Genomic DNA, 21,199 nt, shown 5'->3' on the forward strand with positions numbered 1-21,199 from the left:
ACACACACACACATGCGCGCACACACACACACACAAACACATGCGAACGCACACACACACATGTGCGCGCACACATACACACACACACATACAGCAACAAGACCAACCTGCCATCTCTTTCTCCACAAACTTGATGAGAGACTGGATGAAGGAGATGATCCACCGGTCCATGTAGTTATCCGACACCACCAGCGACTTCTCGTTCACCAAGATCTTCTCCCCAGTTTCCTGACAAGTGAAATGCAGTTTTTTTAAAGTTTAGTAGAGGGTTTTACGGGCCTCGCAACTGCATAAGGTCATATGAGCGCCAAGGGGTGGGTGTCAACAGAGAAGTCTTTACAGGGAATCAGACTTACTCTGCTCACCTCTCCAACTTCAACAGCACAAAGTCAGCTTCGACTATCAAGGCACCCTGGAAATAGCAGGTCACAAGAGTGACAAAGATACAAAAGAAGTAGAGGAAAATGAAAATAGTAAGGATTAGGAAAGAAAAAGCAGCAGTTCCCTGTTGTAGATCAGGCACAGTTATGAGAGTGACATGATGAATCAGCCCATTTACAATTCTACTATGCATGAACGAGAAATGTCCCCCCTTTGGGAATGGCCTAAAGACACTACAGTCAGTGGCACTCCCCCAGGAGGTTTGAGGTTGTTAAGTTAAAGCAAAGAGAAGTTGATCGACAAAATAACAGGCTTGCCAACTCTTTTCAAAACCCAGTCAGGGACACCCGACGTTTAACATCATATTACAAAACAACAAACAAAATTACATGAAGTGGGACTCATTTTGGAGTAGTCTATGTGATAAGATTTCATATTCCAAACACATTTCTTAACTTATTTACTTTCTCCCGGTACCATCAGGAACACAAAGAAAAGAGCAGACGATGCCACGTTTGTCTCTCTCCAGCCATTTCCTCTAACCTTGACACATCCAGGCCCTGGGTGATAGCCTCATCCCTGATCCTACTTCTATAACTGCCAATACGTCTACTTTTACACATTTCCTAAAATTGATAAGACTTGTATTTCGTCTGTGAAAAGCAGAAATTCAGAATTGGCGGTAAAACTTCAATGTTTGGTCATTTTATCAGGCAGTTCACATTCTTAGAATGACAGGGCTCTAACTCCATGATGCAGTTTAGAGAAGATGGGATTCAAATACTCGCACTCTTATAGCTAAAATGTTTTTACACTTTATTTGTTAAGCATCAAACTGTAAAAAAAATTACAGGTCCGATTGTCGTGAGCTTTTGACACAGCCTGCATCTGTGTCAGTAATGTGTAACTTAGTTCTCGCAAAACGTGTAGTTAGAACCCTGTCATTCTAAGGGTGTGAAGTAGTTCCCCCTCCCCCTCACCTGCTCAAAGATGTCGACGTACTGAGCCAGAAACCTGTAGGCATTGTACCAGGGCAGGAACACGTCCTTCAGGATGTCCCTCACGCCCTGCTCCTTGAACCGCAGGTTCTCCGCACGCACAGCCGGCGAGTTCACCAGGTACAACCTAGGTCAAAGGTCATGGGTTGAGTTTAGTTTGGGAAAGAGTTTTACGGTGCTCGCAACTGCAGTAGGTCATATATGATAGGGCATGAAAGGTCAGAGGTCAAATATTGAGATAAAAGTGTGTATAGAATTTAATTTACACAAGGCATCCAATATTTGGGTACCAGCCAGGAAGCAAAGGTTGAGAAAAGGTGTCCCTCGAATTTCACTAGAACATGGCATCTAGTTATTGGGTACAACCCGAGTGAAAGTTCAAAGGTTGAGACAAAGTATACCTAAAATTTTCCTAGAAAAAGGCACCAAGTCCCTGGGTCCCAGCCCAGTAGCTGCCGGAGTACTAACAACAAGAACAGCATCAACAATAACAAAACAACAATAACAAAAACAACAACAACACAGGCTGCAACATTGGACAAAAATAAAGAACAAATGTTGAAATTGACCGAACTTTACGGTAATGAAAGAAGGGGAAATATCTCACCTTATGGCATCTGCACCATACTTTTCCACCACACTCAAAGGATCAGGATAGTTCTTCTTTCTCTTGCTCATCTTCTGTCCATCTCTGAGGAAGAAACAAGTCAATGATTGTGAGCAAGACATATCACTCTTTATGGACAAGTGCACATAACCAAACAGATTCAATTGGATTGAGTCTGGGCCATCCAGATTTTTCTCCTGGGAGGGGCAAAAACACCATTTTGGCACAATAAAACCAATTTGACTAGCAACCTTGAAAAACAATGACAGATGACTCCTGAAGATGATTGGTCTAATTTCTCAGAGTTCCCTTTAGAGCAATTCTTGTTGTTCCTAACCTTCATATGCACGATATCTCTACTATCTCTTTTACAGGTCTGAAAAAGATGCTTGGTCCTTTTTGAAAGACAATGTTCCTTTTAGTTAAAAACATTTTATTCTTAAAATTCAAGATGACATGAATAGAGGGATGGATGTCTCTGTCTTGCTTGAAAGAGAAAAACAGTGGGGACAAATAAAAACAAAACCAGATTGAACATTAACAAAACAATTGTGCAACTAAGATTTTCACTGAACCCAAGAGAATTTAGTTTCGTATGATTAAACGTTTTACCGCCCTTGCAACATAGTTAGATCATACAAGTGCTGAAGATTGGACGTGTTACTAGAGTTACATACAAACATAAGAAGAAGGAGAGAGAAGGATGAAAGACATTTGATAGGAAAAAAGAAGCAAACCACACTAGAAAACCTGCCAACCACCAACAGAGTATGTGACCCGGGGCGTTCGCACGTCTGTTTTCTTACCTGCGCGGTGTCCAGTCTTCGGACGTCTGTTTTCTTACCTGCGCGGTGTCCAGTCTTCGGACGTCTGTTTTCTTACCTGCGCGGTGTCCAGTCTTCGGACGTACGCTATTGTTGTCATATTATTGTTTTTCGTTTTGAGCTCAAAACATAAGAACAAGATAAATAAACGACAAGAAGGACGAACGTCTCTGTCTTAATCAAAAGAGAAAAACGGAGAGAACAGATTAAAAACAAAACTACATCGGACACGAACAAAACAATAAGGGTGTAACTATAATTTCCCCAGGAGCCAAGAGCAACTTACTGAGCCAGCACGAGGCCGTTGCACACCAAGTTCTTGAAGGGAGGCTTCCCAAACAGCAGCGTGGACACCACGATGAGGGTGTAGAACCTGGATACGAGATACGTCATGGTGACAAACTTTTGTTGCTTTTTTTTTGACAAGTAGACAACAGAACATGTTAAGAGAGCAGGAAAGGAGGTGAAAGGAGAACATTTCAGAGAAGAAAATGTTAGGTCTCTGTTAGATTTCAAACCCGGGGACAGTTAAATGAGAGACAAACACCACACCTCAAGACCACGCGAGCCCCTTTTTGTTGGTTCAATTTGATAGAGGTTTTATGGCACTTACGACACTTTTGGTCCAAAAAGTGCCAAACATCAGAGTTATAAGAGAGTAACTAATATACAAAAAAGAAGGAGGGTAGCAAAGGAAGACAGTAAATAGTGATAAAAGAAGCAAACCTCACCAGACTTTTGTTGTTTTTTTGTTTGTTTGTTGTTGTTGTGGGGTTTTTTTGGGGGGGTCTTGCAAATAACAATGGCCATAATATGTAAGCCAAAGGAGTTTCACATTTCAGTTGTGTCAATGGAGGTGTAAAAACTACTACATTTTCTTTTTATTGTTTCGTATTACATTTCAGTTCCATTAAAATCTCTTTAACCTGTCCAATCAAACAAATTAATCAAATATACTAACCATCCTCTAGTTTGGTCAATGCCCTCAGCAATAAAGTCAGCAGGAAAGTTGTCCTCAAACTCTTTCCGGTTCTCAAACGGGAAGTGAGCCTTGCCATAGGGCATAGAGCCAGACTCGAACCAGCAGTCAAACACTTCTGGCACTCGTCGCAGAACACCTCTCCCAGTTTTGGATGGAATGGTCAAGTCATCGATGCTGGAACACGAAAGTAAAATACTTGAATTGAGTACATTGGTTTTTTGTTGTAGAAAGAGATCTACGGCATTTGTAACACAAGTAGGTCATATAAGTGTCAAAGATTAGAGGAGTTACAAGAGAGTGACATAGAAAAGAAGCGGGAGAGAAAACGACAATAGATGTTTGATAGGAAAGAAGGAGCACATCACAAAAAAGCACCTGCCAACAGCCCAATGACTTGATCATATATTATCAAATATTTATCAGGACTTTTTTCTCCACAAGCGAAAAAAGGATTAGCTATCCCCCATCCCACATCGGTGATTAATATGGAGCAAAACCTGACATGGTAGACACCACTTATAAGAACATAAATATGGCTGCTGATCCCACATATCCCCACATGACTTTAAAATATTGAGAAAATTAACTTCAATAGCTGAAAATTCAATTAAAAAACATACTGCCTCATGTCAAACCCAAAACTAGATCTTGTTGGATGGAACATGTGACACTGAGTCCATATGACCTAATCTGACCTTTGTATCAATTTTCATATTAAGTTTTAGAAATTCAAGCTAAAAAGAAATGAAGTGAAAAAGATAAAGTCTTCAAAAACGTACAAATCCCGATGGAGGTCGTCGACCTTTGTCCCTGTCAGTTCAGTCAGTTCCTCGATGGAGCCCACACAGACAACCTGTAGAATAATGGGAAAAAAAAGCCCAAATCATTTCATGCCCTCAGACATTCACAATATAACAAGATTAACAACAACACTTACTAATCAAATGACACTGTATGAAGGATTTTACAACTCTGAGAAAAATTGTACAATATTTTCAAGCTTGGATCCCCTCTTCTTACACATTTGTGACTGTTACAGTCCATATCTAATCTTGCGTACCTCTTCTCCATCGTCGCTGACCCACAAGGGCATGGGGTTCCCCCAGTAGCGGTTCCTGGAGATGGCCCAGTCCCTGGCATCCTTCAACCAGTTGCCAAATCTCTTGTCCTTCACAAATTCTGGGACCCTAAATACGCAAAAAAAAATATGAATAAGATAACTTCCAGTTCCACACACACACACACAAAACAAACCAAAAAAAAATCCAAAACAATCTTGTGATCTCTTGTCTTTCACAAATACAAATCCTGGAACTTTTACTAACCAAACAAAAAAATGTACAGGATAATTTTCAGTTCTGCAAATGCAAAAAACACAAAAACAACATTGAGATTATTTTGACAGAGGGCTGCTTCAACCCTGTCAGTCAGGGCCAAATAGGGCCGAGAAAGTGATACTCGGTAAAATAACTACCTAACTCTGTAATCAAACTCAGAGAGTGACAGCTAATAGAACAACCATTACACCACAGAACAGACACTGATGTCTACAAATAAGAATATAAAAGACATACTGATATTAAACTGATAGCACTTTGACAGGTACAGTCAAACCTGCTCTAACGTCTCCCAAATCTAAAACAGTCACCTGAACAAGAAGCCACTTCCCACTTTCTCCCTTATATTTTTTCTATATCATGAGGACATTGTCCAAGACATCCACCTGTCTAAGACAACCACCTATCTCCTGTCTTTGACAATTTCAACTGTACTTAATCTTGGGTTGTTTTTGTTGTTGACAACAGCAATTCAAAAACATCGTACTGAGAAACTGTCTCACCAGTAAGTCTGGCTGTTGGAGGCCAGCAGTTTGTCCACAGCGTGCTCCACACGCACGAACCAGCTCGGCACCGCCTTGTAGATGAGGGGGGTCTCAGACCTGTGGGTGGGAGGGAGAATATGTAGACACACAACAGTCAATTGTATTTGTTTGTTTGTTTGTGAAGAGAAGAATATTGACACTACACAACTGCCGTCACTTAGTGCTGGATAAGAGGAAAAAGGCAGACAAAAACAGTAGTTGGAAAGCAAAGAAGTAGGATCCAAATTGTGTTTGTTTGTTTTGACAAGTGCCTGATTTCACTACGATGCCACACAAAAATATAGCAAATCACCCTCTTACATTCTTTTCAAACATAGAATGACAGTCAGATATACCCCCCCCCCCCCCCCCCACACACACCAAAAAAAACAACAAAAAAACCCCAAAATCAAAACAAAATGGTCCACAAAGATGTACAACTAAGTGTAATGTTAAACAAACAAAAAAGATGAAAACGTTCTCTCTCTATAAACATAGAAATGACTTCCTTACCTCCAGCAGAAAGGGTAACTATGTTTGATTGTGCTCTGCTGAACCAATCGTCCTCTGCCCTTGAGATTTTTCACAATCTCCTTGTCTGCATCCTGCGTGAAGAGAAAGGACAGTTAAAATATTTGTTTACAAGAACCTCTGAATCAGTGTACGTGAAACAAAATATTCGTCAAAATTATCCAAGAGAGTGACCTATGGTCAATTAAAAAAGTGGTTGCTTTAGAAAGGTGGATGTCTTGAACAGTGTCACTTAAGAACGGCAGCAATCATTCATCGACGTAAAGTGCTCAGAGCTTATACATGTATGAAATAGAGCACTATATCAATAAAATCAATTATTATAATCTTACTATCATTATTAATTCATTCTATTACTGAACCTAAAATTGTCACAAAATGGAATAAAAATCAACCAAGAAACTCCGGACTAAAAAAGAAAATATTGCGTTACCTTGACGTACATTCCCTTGAAATCTGTGACCTCCTCGGTGAACCGGCCACTGGGGTCGACCGGGCACACAATCTTCATGTCCTTCGAGATGATTCCATTCGCCAGGCAAACCCGTTGATCGTCCTACAATGACACACAGTTTTCACGATAACTGCATCGAACATAATAACTACATCGTACTACTAAAATTTATATACACCCTTAAATCACTGATCCCACCTGCCCTTTAAAAAAAAAATTACATGAATTAAGAAAAATCGACCTAAAGCTATATAAAAAAAAATAGATCTAAACATAAAAAATGAGTATCATTTTCCAATTATTCAGGGCTCCCAAATTAGTAAATATCTGCTGGTTTTAAGCCCAAAGCAAATTCCTTGCAGACCAGGCGAACAAATTTTTTAGCGCCTATCGACAGAATTTATAATAGGCATGGGCAAACTATGATCCATAAGTCGACCAGTAACGAATAATAAATGCAGCCCGTGGGGAGCTGAGAGTACAAACAAAATATCCATCTTGAAATGTATACAAGAGAAAGACACACAGCTCCAAAAATATGTCTCCCCGAGACAGAACATACAGCATCATCACTCACCTCACCAAAGTAGGGAGCCTGGTGGACAATTCCCGTACCAGCGTCTGTGGTGACGTACGTGTCCAGCACCACGCGGAAAGCCCCGGTCAGCTCTCGGAACTGGAAGGCAAATGTCATTGGTTAACATTATAAAGCTATTTCAAGGGCAGGACCTCAGAATTTAATGACGGGAAAACTTCTCAACCATTGGTAAATAGAGATACAAAAGCAAATGCAGGGGTGTACACTTAAACTGAACTCTGTGGGATGCCAGGTTCTCTTCAGTTTAGCCATGTTTTCAGTTCAGCGATATTGCTCAAATAATAATGAAAGAAATCAAAGATTCTTTTTTCTTTCTGTTTGCCACAGTTTTCGTATTAACCATCTTTGGTTTAAGTGGACTCCACTGAATTAATTAGTTTCTAATACACTCTGACGATGGAAACTCACAACTGCACATCTCAAAACAAAAAACAAAAAAAAAAAAAAATTCACAAAGCTTTCATAAGGACAAAACTCAAAACTTACCTCTTTAAAGTACTCAAAAAGTGGGGTGTACTTCTTGCCTCCCAAAGTCTTCCCTGGGAATCTGAGAGAAAAGGATTGTTTGTTTAGTTTAGTAAGAGTTTTACAGCACTTGCAACAAAAAAAAGCCATATATGCGTTGAACATTAGAGGTGTTTTAAAGAGTAACATACAGAGAAAAGAAGGAGGAGAGACAAAGACGAAAGATATTTGACAGGAAAGAAGGAGCCAACCACATCAGAATCCCCACCAACCACCAAATCCACAGTGTTGAAAATGTACCAGTAAACAAACTTAGTGAACAAAACCTGGGTTTATTTCAGTAAATTTTACATCACTTTCAACAGAAATAATTAATATATTCGTTGAAGATTAGAGGCGTTTAAAAGAGTAACATGCAAAGAAAAGGAGGAGAGATAAAGATGATAGATATTTGATAGGAAAGAAGGAGCCAACCACACCAGAATCCCAACCAACCACCAACAGTTACTACAGAAGTCAACTTACTTTTCCATGACCATGTATTCCTCTTCTGTCTTGAACAGGGCAGGGAGCCGCGCCTCCATCATGATGTAAACCTTCTTTGTCGATTTGTCTGAAAAAATCAAAAAACACAACAAATCTAGTAAAATAAGGACAAACGTGTCAACTTTACTTGTGAAACTATTAGAAAACTAACAAAGTCATCATATTTATGGTCCTTTGCATGTACTTAGTCCTTCTTTAATCTAGATAATTGGACAAATCATCAACATAACTTGACGAAATATTAGAAAAGCCCAAAGGCATATATATGGTCAATTGCACATAGTATTTCTACCCAAATATATCTGATATTTTATTTTCTATTGGTTTACCTTATGTTTTTGGATTAAATGTGTTCAGTTTTAGAAGTCTCCACTATTGTTTTATAGAGTATAGAACATGCTGTAGAAGTGGATCATCAATAATTTATTTATAGAGGCACCAGCCATCCATGTCCAGGCGCTATCTTAGCCAGTAGATGTGGATATGAGCTTTATAAATGCAATTATCATTAATTGTGTCGACGTCTTTCCTTTTACTCAAACAAACAAACAAACAAACAAACAAACAAACAAAAGACGTAACTATCCTGTGCTGACCTTTGACTTTGACATAGCTGAGGTCCGGGTGGACACAGAGGGCCAGGTTACTGGGCAGTGTCCAGGGAGTGGTCGTCCAGGCGATGATGGACACTTTGGGGTCTTCCTCCAGGGGGAACGACACGATCACTGACAGGAGAAAGAACAATTATTATCTCAGGGTTTTTTTTAGTTCTACTTAAAGTTTTACAGCACTTGCAACACAATTAGGTTGTATAAGAGCTGAAGATTAGAGGTATACTGGACAGTAATATAAGAAAAAAAGGAGGGGATTTAAAGATGACAGGTATTTGATAGGAAAGATTATGCAACAAAAACTTTGAGGTGTAGCAAGGTACTTATTCATAGTAATTATAATTCAAAACATTCAGGATATAAAAAACCGCCTAAAACACTTAAAAAGAACCAACTCGAAAGCCTCTCCAATTTTTATATTCGCTCTTGAAGTCAGCCACATTACACCATGATTGGCTCTCACAGAAGGATGATGAAAAACGTCCACTAAAAGTCACAAAGTCGTGCGAAAAGTGATGCTGTGACTCGTACACATGAAAGATTTCTCATCTGAGCAGAAACAACACATACCTGCAGGATCCACCACCTCCTTGTAGTTCTGCCCAGACTCAAAATTCGACAGAGGAGTGTTGCAAGCCGTCGAGAAAGGCATCACCTGCAAACACACACACACAAAAAAAAACGGACTTTTGAGTTTGACTTTTAAGTAGAAAGAAGCACATCAACACAATAACAGTCTTAGAGTTCTTTTAGTTTTAGTAAGAGTTTTACGGCCCTTGCAACACAATAAGGTCATATAAGTGCCGAAGATTAGAGATGTTACAAGAGAGTAACAAACACATAAAAGAAGGAGGAGAGATTTATAAAGACAATAGAGAGGTTTGATAGGAAAGAAGAAGCAAACCACACCACAGCACCTGCAAACCACCCACAGTCATAGAGTGCCGGGAAGAAGCAAGACAGATAGACAGAAACAAACAACAGAGGGAAAGAATAGAAGTAAGACCTCCCTGTGGCGCCCTCCAACCACTCGCAAAAATTTTTTCCCAGACTCGGTCGAACCAGAAAGCATTTACAACAAGCCTTCCCAATGTGCAAGGAACTAAAAAGGAAATATTGGTCCAACCCTCCGACAGCAGGACAGAGGGGGAGACTAGCCCACGACAGAAGTAAAAAGGAGAACTCTTGTTGGTTGCCTAAACACCATCACTGGGTGAGGAAAACTGATAACGATGATGATGATGATGATGATGATGATGATGATGATGATGATGATGATGATGGTAGTGCTGCTGCTGCTAATGATATTGATGATGATGACAATAGACAACGACAATGATGATAAATGTCTCAGATAACATACACACCCACCTTATAGCCTTTGTAGACCAGTCCCTTGTTATAGAGCTGCTTGAACACCCACCAAATGGTCTCCATGAAGGACGGGTACATCGTCCGGTAGTCGTTGTCAAAGTCGATCCACCTGGCTAGCCTGCTCATTATGTCCTGGGAACAGACAACAATCATGTACACACTGAGATGATTTGTTTCTATAAGAAAGAGTTTTACGGCACTTGCAATGAAATAAGGCCATATAAGTGCCAAAGACTAGAGGTGTTACGAGAGAGTAACAAACACACAAAATAGAAGGAGAGAAAAAGGGCGATAGGAAAGAAGGAGCAAATCACACCAAAGTGCCCGCCTAACACCCACATCCTGAGACGTAAAACAAAAAAAAAGACTTACACAATTGATATGGCTGTGACAATGAGAAACAAACAAAAAAGTGTTTTGGTGAAGCAGTTCAGGTGCTTTGCCAATTAGGAAGCAGATCAAAGTTCGATTCACGTCTGGGGAAAATTTTTATCAAGTGCCTTTGTCTTTCTTCTGGGAAGTTGTATCCCGCTCAGCCCGCATAGGCCCTGACAGGCGGGGTAGAAGACCATCTTCTATTTTACGACAAAAATTTAGTCAATTAGGGCAAAAAAACACCTGCATACAACATTTGAATTCTAAAATTAAAAAATGTTTTTTTCAAAAACCAAAAAACAAGGCATACTTACACATCATAACATAGCGGGAGAAGAGGTGAAAAAAACCGAAGTGGCAACAAGATTGATACAAAAAACAAAAACAACTAGGTATCATTCCATTGAGAGGATTCAGAAAAAATTAACAAAAAAATTTGAGGAAGGAAACAACTGCCTCACCCAGAGAAAAGTGTGAAAATTTTCCTTACTTTCCAGTCCTGGCTGTAGCGCTGAACAATCTTGCGACATTCATCGTTGTAGGCTTTGATCCCCATCTTTGCAACATCCTCGGGGCCCTTGATGCCCAGGGTTTTGTCAATCTCATATTCCTGATGAAGAGAGAGCATTCGATTAATGTTAAATTCCTCACGTCACAATCAAAAAGTCTATAAATGACTAGAATTGAATATATTCTGATAATTGGAGAAGGCAATACTTTTATTAAATATACACTGGATAAAGAAACAAAGAAACATTGCAGGAGAGGGAGAGGGATAAAGAGAAGGAGAGAGAGAGAGGGTGAGGGAGAGAGGGAGACAGAGGGAGAGAGAGAAAGTGAGAGAGAGAGAGAGCGAAAAGGGAGGGGGGGGGGAGAGGAGAGGAATGGGGGGAGGGGGTACATTTAATAAGCTCTCAATAATAGCAGATTACAAGACCACAGCATATATATATGGAAAAATGAAACATAAAAACTGTCAGCGTCACAGCCAAAAAAAACCCAGAAAAGAACAACAAGACAGAACATCTGAACGACAATACAGAAACAATATATATCGAAGCCATCGGAAACAAGTCAGCAACCAGCAAGGACAGCCACTCACCACGGGCAAACCGTGGCAATCCCAGCCAAACCTCCGCTCCACGTGGAAGCCGCTCTGGTGGGCCCACCTCGTGACCACGTCCTTCAGGGTGCCGGCCAGAATGTGGCCATAGTGAGGGAGGCCCGTGGCAAAAGGGGGGCCGTCGTAGAAGGAGTATCTGTTGGAGCACAAACAGGCAATCGGGTCATTATCATCAAAAGAAAGAATATGTGAGAAGTACTGACACTATAATATGAGTAACTTCTCGCAATCAATAAATGGAAACATTATTAGCATTATAAGCCGAAAATCAACACAAGCGTGACATGAAATTAATAAAAATTCAAATTATTTATACTACTAATGAATTGTACAAACCTAACCAATAAATTTGACAAATAGGGTTAAAATCTGAGAAGTTTAAATTTAAACTCATTTCATTTTGTTAACACACCTTACATTTATAAAGAGTATTCTTATGGTAAATTACACACTGGGAGAATTTTAAAATATTTTTTTTTTGTGTTGGGAAATAATTTTACTTATTATACGATATAAACAAGAGATGACAAAAAAAATTTCCTCCCCAATTCTCTTTCTGTCACACAAGAAATTTCCTGTTCAAAACATGAAGATGGCAAACTGATTCTTAAACAGCACTTTTAAAAATCTGTTTTAAAACTGGAATTTAATTTCAAACAAGAACCTTTCTTTAACCAGAAAGTGGTGTAAGCAAAGTTCAGGACATCTTACTTACTTTGGTTTGCCTTTAGAGAGCTTCAAAGAAGTCTGGAAAGCATCGATTTCTTTCCACAGCTTCAAGACTGCTTCCTCTTCCTTAACAAAGTTTATCGCATCTGTTGCCCCCTGGGCCATGGTGCGGGTTTATAACAAGCACTTCCTGTGTGAGAACTCTGAAAATCTAGACTTTTCCTTGGTAATCACCGTACGCATGGGCACCTGTTGGCAAAAGAATAAAAGCACATTTTATTTGTGTACAGTTGGACCATGTAAGGTTTTCCTATACTTCCAAATAACAATTTTACCATCACTTTGATGGAAAGAGTTGTCAAAGTTAATGTTAGTTTGAGTAAAGAGAAGCACATCGCGGTTAACGGTAAATATACTATATATAGTGAAGGAAGAAGCAAGACAAGACGGACAGTAATTAATATCAAATTATGTAGAAAATCTTTTTTTTTTTTGCATACATTTCATTTTACATTCAAGTTATATAGAGACCTTTAGATTATATTACACTTAAATTTTGGTCTCACTGAGGTTGCGTAGTTATATTAAGAGTGTTGAAAAAAATACGGGGAGTGTTCAGGGGGACATGCCAATGTGTGTGAAATTTTTCCAAAATTTTATGTTTTGCAATAGCTTTAAGTCTTTAGAAGTATAAAAGGTTTGAAATTTTCTTGAAAACAATTGATTTGCGGTGGCTTTAGTGGCCATACGTGTGTTAGGCAGCCAAAAATAGACTAGATATATGTCATACTATGACAAGTATGGTGGTTTGCTTGGTCCCAAATGCAGAGCACCTGCATTCCGGAGTGAAAGGAAAAATTTACCTTTAGTTCGAAACAGCCACCCAACACTACTACTACCTACCTTGATGAACTGACAAACTAAAACCAAATCAATCACAACTGTGACAACAGCTGTGCTTTTATGTCTTAATCAGCCATGAACTCATTAACTCATGATCACAAAAACTAAAAATTATAGTTAGAATCTAGAGATCTAGCTAAATAAAGCAATCACATGACATAGAAAACAAAATTATCAACTAACAGCTGTCCTGTCAAGGACAACAACTGCTATAGATCTAATGCAATAACATGCAATAGCTAGGCTGGACAACAAGTTCGTCTGAAGAAACTTTCTAAGAAAACTGGAAATGACATTATCATTATCAGTTCCAGTCTAGAGAGATCTGAGAGGGGGGAGGGGTGAAGAAGGTGGGTTGGTCTCAGCAACAATTACTATGACTGTAACAATGATATGACGAAATCCTGTGTCACTGAAGTCAAACTGACCGGGAGCAGTATTTCCCTGAATAACAGACAGTAGACGGTATAGCCGTCCAAAATAGTTTTATTGAACTTACGAAGCTATTGCATCATATCCACTGCCACAACAAAAAATGTTGTGATCGGTCTGGCCGAGTGCGACTGCTAGGCAAGCACAAAGTGACAACAAGCCGCATGGAACACACTTCCGGATTGAAAAAGGGCAAGAACTGGCCTGAACACATTGACACGAAATGTCACTTCCTGTTACAACAAGTTTGTTTACCTGGCCTGCTGGCAAACGTCGTGGTTAGAGCTGACTGAAAAGACAACAGAACAGAACCATGACGAATGGTTTGTTAAATGAAATGATATTTATGAATAAGATTTTGTTGATAAATACTTTTAATTGTAGTAATAAAGCCTTCACTAGTCTATAGGTGGTAGACTCTATGTCAGTGGTAGGCAAAGCCTCCGCGACGCTCACCACCCACAGCACAGCCCGAGTCGCTGACACCACTGCTGCACTGATCAAATTTTAACCTGGACGAAGTTCTGTACCGTTCTTAGTAGTGCAGAGCTGATTCCCATCCTTGATCCATACGTTCCTATACCAAAGCAAACTAAACACAGGAGCTTTCACCAAATAAATCCAATTAATTTTACGAAGTGACTATTGCTCCGAACATTCGGGGGAAAAAACTTGAACTCTATTTCTCCGAAAGGTTTCCGTTCTCGAGATATTTTGGTTATTTGAGAGATTTCGGCGTCATCTTTCATTCTGCGAGGACTGGGAGGAAGCATTTTTGCATCAAATTCAATTTCTAGAGCTAAATCTAGACTAGAGATTTTTTAAAGTCTGAATATTCAGGTGGTTGGGGCAATGTTCCCAGACTATACTTCATTTGATGCCTTCTAAAGGTACTGCGAGAAAACAAGACTGTTCGACTTTGGCAGTAAACTATTTTGCATTTAGTCACCCCTAAAACAAAAACTAAAATCCTTCATATCATGTAAACAAAAAAAATCCCTCCACGCCCCCCCTCCCCCCGCAAACACCTCACACACACACACACACACACTCACTTACTCACGCACACACACATGCGCGCACACGCTAGGGCCATTCCAATTTTAAAAAGTCTCGAGAACAGAAATTAAATCGTTTGTAGAAATAGAGTTCAAGTTTATTTTCCCGAACGTTCGGAGAAATAGAGCCAGCCTTAAGTTTTAAAAGGAAGTGGTTATTCACACCCCTTGTGATTGTGAGAATAGCCCATGTCTCGCTATTCTCACCCCCTCGTTTTACCGGAAATGATCCTAGGGATATCAGATCGTGTCTGGCCGGGAAAATTTCATTTGGCTCTCTGTCTCTTTTTTGGCCCCAAACTCCAAATATTCAAGAAGAAGGGAAAAGAAGAGGCAAGAAAAAAAGAAAATGAAAGAATTTAAAAAAAATTGAAATGAAGAAAAGAGCTTGGATTGTTTGATTATTAAACTAGTCAACACGATTTAATGCCCTCGCCCATTTGGTCTGAATAATTTACAACCCTTTTCTACCGTCGGGCAAGAGCATTTATTGTCATGTCATGTGCTTGTGTCTGGTCTCGTTAAGTTTGTACACACGCTCTCTGTTCCTTTTAAAACCATTATTTATTGTGTGCAGGGGGAGAGTGAGGGGCCTGCCATCGTTAAGTGTGTAAACAACGAATGGTCCGGCCGGCGGCCGGTCCCACATCTCGCTCAGTAGCGTTGGTAGTGACCCTTTTTTTTTATACTGGAGATAGGATATTATTTTAGACGGCCAAGAGATGTTTATGAGTTATGATAGAGATTTGCTATAAAAAATCTTGATAGAAAGAGAAGAAAAGAAAAGTAGTCATCTTTGAACGGCCAACCTTGGGACGAGCATGAAGTTACCGGTATTGTAAGGCTGGCAGTATGTTACAGGGTTTTTTAATACAGGTTACATTGCACAGACTACCTTTAGAATGTCAGGGGAAATGATTCTGCTGTGATTAAATGAAGAACAACAATAAAATGGCTTATTTCCCTTTGCCCAAACTTTCATGAAATTGTTTTCAGGAGGAGATTATGGTTTTGGGTTTTTTTTGCAGTTCTAGGGAAAATAACAAAATATTATGTAAGTATAATAATTACATGTAATTTTGTTGTTTGTTTTTTTAATTCTCTGAAAGAAAAGTCAGTCAACCTAGGTTTGTATAACAGCCTTACTCTTGTCTTATTTCAGCGTATTCTTTTGAGGGCATTCTCATAGTGAGTCTGCTGGTCGTCTGTACGTGCGCCTACATGCGGAGGGTGCCGCGGCTCCGACAATGGTTCCTGTCAGAGAGGAAAGGATTCCTGGGAGTTTTTTACAAAGGTAAGACACTGTTCTATTCTATCTCTATCAGTTGATGTGCATGGAAACAAGTTCTGTTTGCTGAAAGAAACTCTTAAATTTCAGCAAAACTGTGAGTCCTCATATTGGTTTGTTATATAGAAAAAATATTTAAAAATCATGTAAAAACAAAATCCTTTTAAATTAAGACTTACAGATGGTTTTTCTTTCCATTTTTGTGAACTGATTTATTTCAAAAATCATAAATGAAGTGCATTGCTCATTTTTAATGATACTTGAAAATAACTATCTGCACCTTCTGATGTGTTTCTTTTCTTCAGAGCCACCGCACATTTGGTACTGGATACATAGATAGTAAGATTAAAGATGAAAGTATCAGACATTGAAAAGAAATCAGACCCCTCAGTGGCACCATTGTACAAAAAAAAAAAAAATTATTACATTACATTACATATGACAATGACAATGACAATGACAATGACAACAATGACAATGACAATCTTTATTCATCTCGTAGGGAGAAATTTGTCTTGGTCGTTAACAATGGCAGTAGACGTTACAAAGGTTAGACTTAAAGGTGCACTCACGCAAACGCACAACAAGACAGGACATTTTGCCAAGTAAATACATGTCTCACGGGCTGGGACAACCCGCTCCGTAACACATTCATTCTCTCTCTCTCTCTCTCTCTCTCTCTCTCTCTCTCTCTCTCTGTCTCTCTCTCTCTCTCTCTCTCTCTCTCTCTCTCTCTCTCTCTCTCTCTCTCAATCTCTCTCTCTGTTTCATTTGTAGCACTGTGTGTTCAGTAACCTCACTGCAGTTGGTACGAATGAATTTCTATATCTGTCTGTTCTTGCTTTTTTGGAAATGTATCGTTTACTGCGGGTCGATGGTTGAAATTCCGATGTCAGTGGGTGGCTATGGTCACTAAGCATTATTTCCGCCTTTTTTAGAACGTTTGTCTTGTGCAGATATTCAAAGTTACTTAGGTCTCTATCAATTGTTCTTGATGCCTTTTTTATCAACTTATTTAGTTTTATAATGTGCTGCCTTCCCAGATTGCTACCATAGCAAGTGATTCCAAAATTGATCAAAGTTTCTATTGTGGTGGTGTAGAAAATCTGAAGGATGGATGGATTCAGATTGAAAGACTTTAGTTTCCTCAGAAAGTACAGCCTCTGATTTACTTTTTTAACGATATTGTTTACGTGGTTTTGCCATGTAAATTTGTTGTCTATTGTAAGGCCAAGATATTTGTATGAATCCGTGATTTCAATAGTTTCTTGTTCAATTACGAGTGGTGGGATTGTTGGTTTTTCTCTTCTAAAATCAAAAATCATTTCCTTTGTTTTTGAGAGGTTCACTTTTAGAAAATTTGAGTTGCACCATTTAAAAAACCTACATATTTCTTCGAAATACTCTTGTTCATCATGGTTTATTAATCCAATAATAGCGGAGTCATCTGCAAACTTAATTAAGCGTGTTGTTTTATAAATACTTCTATGATCGTTGGTATATATAGTATACAAAACTGGTGACAAAACACACCCCTGAGGACCGCCGGTGTTACAAAGAATTGTGTCAGATTTTGTGTTGTTTAGCTTCACATATTGTGGTCTACCTGTCAAAAATTCCAGGACCCATGCTGCGATATGATGACTAACTCTCAGACTCAGAAGTTTTTCAATGACAATATGCGGTTGAATTGTATTAAATGCTGAGGAAAAATCTACAAAAAGTACCCTCGTATACGTTTTAGATGTTTCAAGGTGTTTCAGTATAGAGTCACAAAAAACAAGTACAGCATCTTCTACGTTCCTCTCTTGTTTGTATGCAAACTGGAATGGATCTAGATTTCCATGAACACGGCCTAGAATATTAGAGAGGATCAATTTTTCAAGGCACTTGAAAGCAATGGATGTAAGAGCGACTGGTCTTAAGTCATTTAATTCATATATTTTAGGCTTTTTTGGTATTGGTATTACCTCCGATGTTTTCCATATTGTAGGAATGTAGTTTTTGTGTAGGGTCAGGTTAAAAATGAAGGTAAATATCGGGGCCAGTTGCTCACAACAAGTTCTTAACACTCTCCCTTTTACTCCGTCTGGACCACAGGCTTTGTTTATGTTTACACTTTGAAATTTCTTTTTAACACTCCGCTCACTGAGCTCAACACACTCCTCCCTGCTCAACTCGTCTCTCAGGCTCTGTTTAAGATCACGCTGCTCATTCTCAAAATCAAAACAGTCGAAACGACAATAAAAGTTGTTTAGCTCATTTACATAGTCTCTTTCATTTTTTACTTGCACACTCTCTCTCGCTGCAGTATAACCCGTTATTTTTTTCAAAGATGACCACATATTTCTCATATTATTTGTCTGAAATTCGCTCTCAATTCTAGTTTTGTACGCTTGTTTACAATGAGCAATCTTTCTTTTAATTTTTTTAGATATCAAGTACATTTCTTTAATGTTATTACTTCTAAAGGCTTTCCGTTTTTCTTTTATAAGATCTTTCAGTTCTTTCGTTACCCATGGCTTATTATTTGGATAGTACGTAAGGGTTTTATAAAAAGTAACAGTTTCTTCACAAAACTTAATGTAAGCACAAATGGTTTCGGTAAGTTCGTCAAGGTCCTTGCAGGTGTCTTTGAACATGTCCCAGTCTGTAGAGTCGAAGCATCCCCGTAGCTGCTTGGTCGTGTCGTCTGTCCATGATGGTATCGTCCTGGTCGTTGGTTTCTTTGTCTTGAGCAGGGGGCGGTACTTTGGGATCAGAAGGATGTTGTTGTGATCTGAGTCTCCCAGCGGTGGAAGGGGGAGAGACTTGTAGCCGTCCTTGACGTTGCCATAACACAGGTCGAAGTGATTGGAGAGGGATAGGGAAATGGGTGATAGGAGGAGGAGGGGAAAAAAACCAGAGCAAAGTTCAGAACTTAAATAAGGAGAGGGGAGGAAATGGGAAACTTATTTGTGTACTGATTGGTACTGAATAGTAGAGGGGTTTTTTCTATTCCATGTTCTGTTATTTGTAGGTCCCATTGTTTTTGGGTGTAACTTTACCTTCTCAGTCGGTTCCTTTTGGCATGTCATTCGTAATGGATTCAGTGAACTGGACAATGCTTAGATATAATGTACTCTCAAACTCAGTACAACCTCTATACTATATCTGTCCGAGTTCCTGGTGGCTGATTTAAAGAAGGTGGTGTCTGAGGGATGTTGCAAGGTTTTCCCTCATGATTCCTTTTAGTAAAGCAAATATAGCAGACTGATCTAATTCTAATGAAGTTGAATAATGAAAAGGGATACATGTACATATCATGTTTAAGTTGTGTTGAAGTAAAACCCAATGTATTGAGAGTAAGTTCTATATAAAAATATAGATGTGAGAAACAAATAATTTTAGTCTCTCTTTTCAAAAAGATTTCACTAGCTGTTGTTCATCTCTCTTTTTCAGCATCTGTGATAGGAACTCGCCTCCCGATAGCAGTGGCCTTGACGTGTAGCATGATGGCATTTTATGTCATGATATTGAAATGATGTCAGCCCATCGCAGAGGATGTTCAGCGTGTACATAGACTTAAGCATGCCAGAGAAGTTTGTGTGACTTTTGGAGGTGATACTCATCTGTTTCCTGTTGACGTTGTTGTGATTTGAGGGAGCACATTTTTAGAAGCTACGGTTCTGATGGGATTGTACAGTGAAGCATGTCGTATGATGAGAACGAATGAATTAAATTGTTGGTATTTTGTGTAAAAGGGATATAATGTGGCCATCTCACCGCAAATTTATTCTTGGTTGTTTGTTTTTTTTAGTAAACCTTGACTTATTATATGTTTCCTCAAATATACATGTATTAAAATCTGTAATTAAGTTTGGTATTTTGAACTGATAATGAAACTGTCTTCGATGTTTATTCAGATGAGGCTATCATGTATTCTATTGCTGGCTGGGCGTGTTGAGCTCTGCTTCCCTCTCGGTTGTGTGACTTCTTGTACGACTCACAAGTGACAGGTCCACTGCCAAACCTTTCCAACAAGGGCTGCCTATGTCGTTACAAGATTTGACTACTTGAGTCTAATGCTTTATGGGAAGCTTTATGCTATCCTGTACCTACTCCTTTTTTCCAGTTTTGACGAAAGTCACTTTGGAAGCACTGAGTGACAGTGTTGAAGAGGGAGTTAGTATGAAATTATAAACTGAAATTCTACAGAACACTGGCTTTGCCATATCATTGTAATTTAGGCTGAAAAGGAAGGATTTATCAAGGGCCTTGACAGATGTGGAAAAAGCTTATATAAGTCTGAAATTAAAATTACAGTAGTAAAAGACAGCATTCAGCTCATACTGTGGATGCTCACAACAGCTGAAACAAACCTTCGTGTGTGCCTCTGTTTGGTTTTTTAGGCCAAAGGATGAGTGCTCTGGTGCTGGTTTTTTGGTCTTTTTTTTCTAAGTTCTTCTAGCAGTTGTGTGTAAATTAATGTCCCTACTTAAATAGTTTGATTATCAAAAGGGTGAATTTGCTGTTCTGTCTGTTGCTACTATGATGGACAATGGTGTGAGCAGCACCACTTCATCAACTCCTATTTAGGTCAACTTCTCACCCTGGTGGCTTGGCCTTGTTTAGGATAGATGTTTTGGGGACGAGAGATGCCCATGATCATGGTTCACCATTCATTTCTCTACTCTGATGCTTTAAAGAAAACAACTCATTATCCTGGTCTTTCCCCGCCATCTGTCTATTAATCTTTCCCAGTCAAAAATTTTTAAAATCTGAAATAAACCTAGGTTACAGGATCTTTTTGCAGAGTGAATGTGAAAAGTAAGAGAAAATTGGTATCATGGTTAAAAATTTTGTGTGTAAATGCTTCTTTGTTTCCTTTCATATTGAAAGTTGCATATCTGTGTCATCTCAAGTGTGGGCATTGATCCCTCTCTGCAGTTCATCTTCCACCTGCCATAAATTCCTGGATGAATGGTTTGTACAGTGTTAAAGAGGATGATGATGACAAATGTGTTTGATGAGTATATTGCTTGTGTAAAGTTTAGTTTTCTATATGAGCCTTATTCTTGTGGGTGGTTTGTGGGTGCACCGGTTTGGTATGCTCCGTCTACTTCTTTTGGTTTTACTT

At 39.1% G+C, this 21,199-nt stretch overlaps 2 protein-coding genes across 4 annotated transcripts in view; one reads left to right on the forward strand and one right to left on the reverse strand.

Moving 5' to 3' along the window:
- The window catches only part of LOC101860698 (isoleucine--tRNA ligase, cytoplasmic), a 27,385-nt gene extending 13,487 nt beyond the window's left edge, over nucleotides 1-13,898 (reverse strand). Inside the window, exons 1-20 of one of the 3 annotated variants that reach the window (XM_005110069.3) lie at nucleotides 13,802-13,898; nucleotides 12,446-12,648; nucleotides 11,710-11,866; nucleotides 11,098-11,217; nucleotides 10,230-10,364; nucleotides 9,429-9,513; nucleotides 8,844-8,972; nucleotides 8,227-8,314; nucleotides 7,723-7,783; nucleotides 7,216-7,314; nucleotides 6,618-6,740; nucleotides 6,167-6,258; nucleotides 5,633-5,731; nucleotides 4,853-4,979; nucleotides 4,572-4,645; nucleotides 3,772-3,966; nucleotides 3,097-3,183; nucleotides 1,987-2,070; nucleotides 1,362-1,506; nucleotides 108-228 (exon numbers count right to left, since the gene is read on the reverse strand). In XM_005110069.3, coding sequence (XP_005110126.1) covers nucleotides 108-228; nucleotides 1,362-1,506; nucleotides 1,987-2,070; nucleotides 3,097-3,183; nucleotides 3,772-3,966; nucleotides 4,572-4,645; nucleotides 4,853-4,979; nucleotides 5,633-5,731; nucleotides 6,167-6,258; nucleotides 6,618-6,740; nucleotides 7,216-7,314; nucleotides 7,723-7,783; nucleotides 8,227-8,314; nucleotides 8,844-8,972; nucleotides 9,429-9,513; nucleotides 10,230-10,364; nucleotides 11,098-11,217; nucleotides 11,710-11,866; nucleotides 12,446-12,564 — 2,140 coding nt within the window. In that variant the 5' untranslated portion in view covers nucleotides 12,565-12,648; nucleotides 13,802-13,898. The other 2 variants (XM_005110072.3, XM_005110070.3) reach the window with 2 other exon arrangements.
- Nucleotides 13,899-20,889, forward strand: LOC101861545 (protein kish-B). Its single transcript, XM_005110074.3, has 3 exons — nucleotides 13,899-14,057; nucleotides 15,955-16,086; nucleotides 19,522-20,889. Exons 1-3 carry the CDS (start codon nucleotides 14,048-14,050, stop codon nucleotides 19,602-19,604), a joined length of 225 nt encoding a protein of 74 aa, XP_005110131.1. The 5' UTR covers nucleotides 13,899-14,047; the 3' UTR covers nucleotides 19,605-20,889.
- The last annotated feature ends 310 nt before the right edge of the window (nucleotides 20,890-21,199 follow it).

Source organism: Aplysia californica, unplaced genomic scaffold (genome assembly GCF_000002075.1).
Source record: "Aplysia californica isolate F4 #8 unplaced genomic scaffold, AplCal3.0 scaffold00849, whole genome shotgun sequence".
Lineage (NCBI taxonomy): Eukaryota > Metazoa > Mollusca > Gastropoda > Aplysiida > Aplysiidae > Aplysia > Aplysia californica.

Coding starts and splice junctions, on each gene's coding strand:
- LOC101861545 (XM_005110074.3), top strand. Junction 16,087..19,521: donor CCTGGGAGTTTTTTACAAAG/GTAAGACACTGT, acceptor TCTCTTTTTCAG/CATCTGTGATAGGAACTCGC.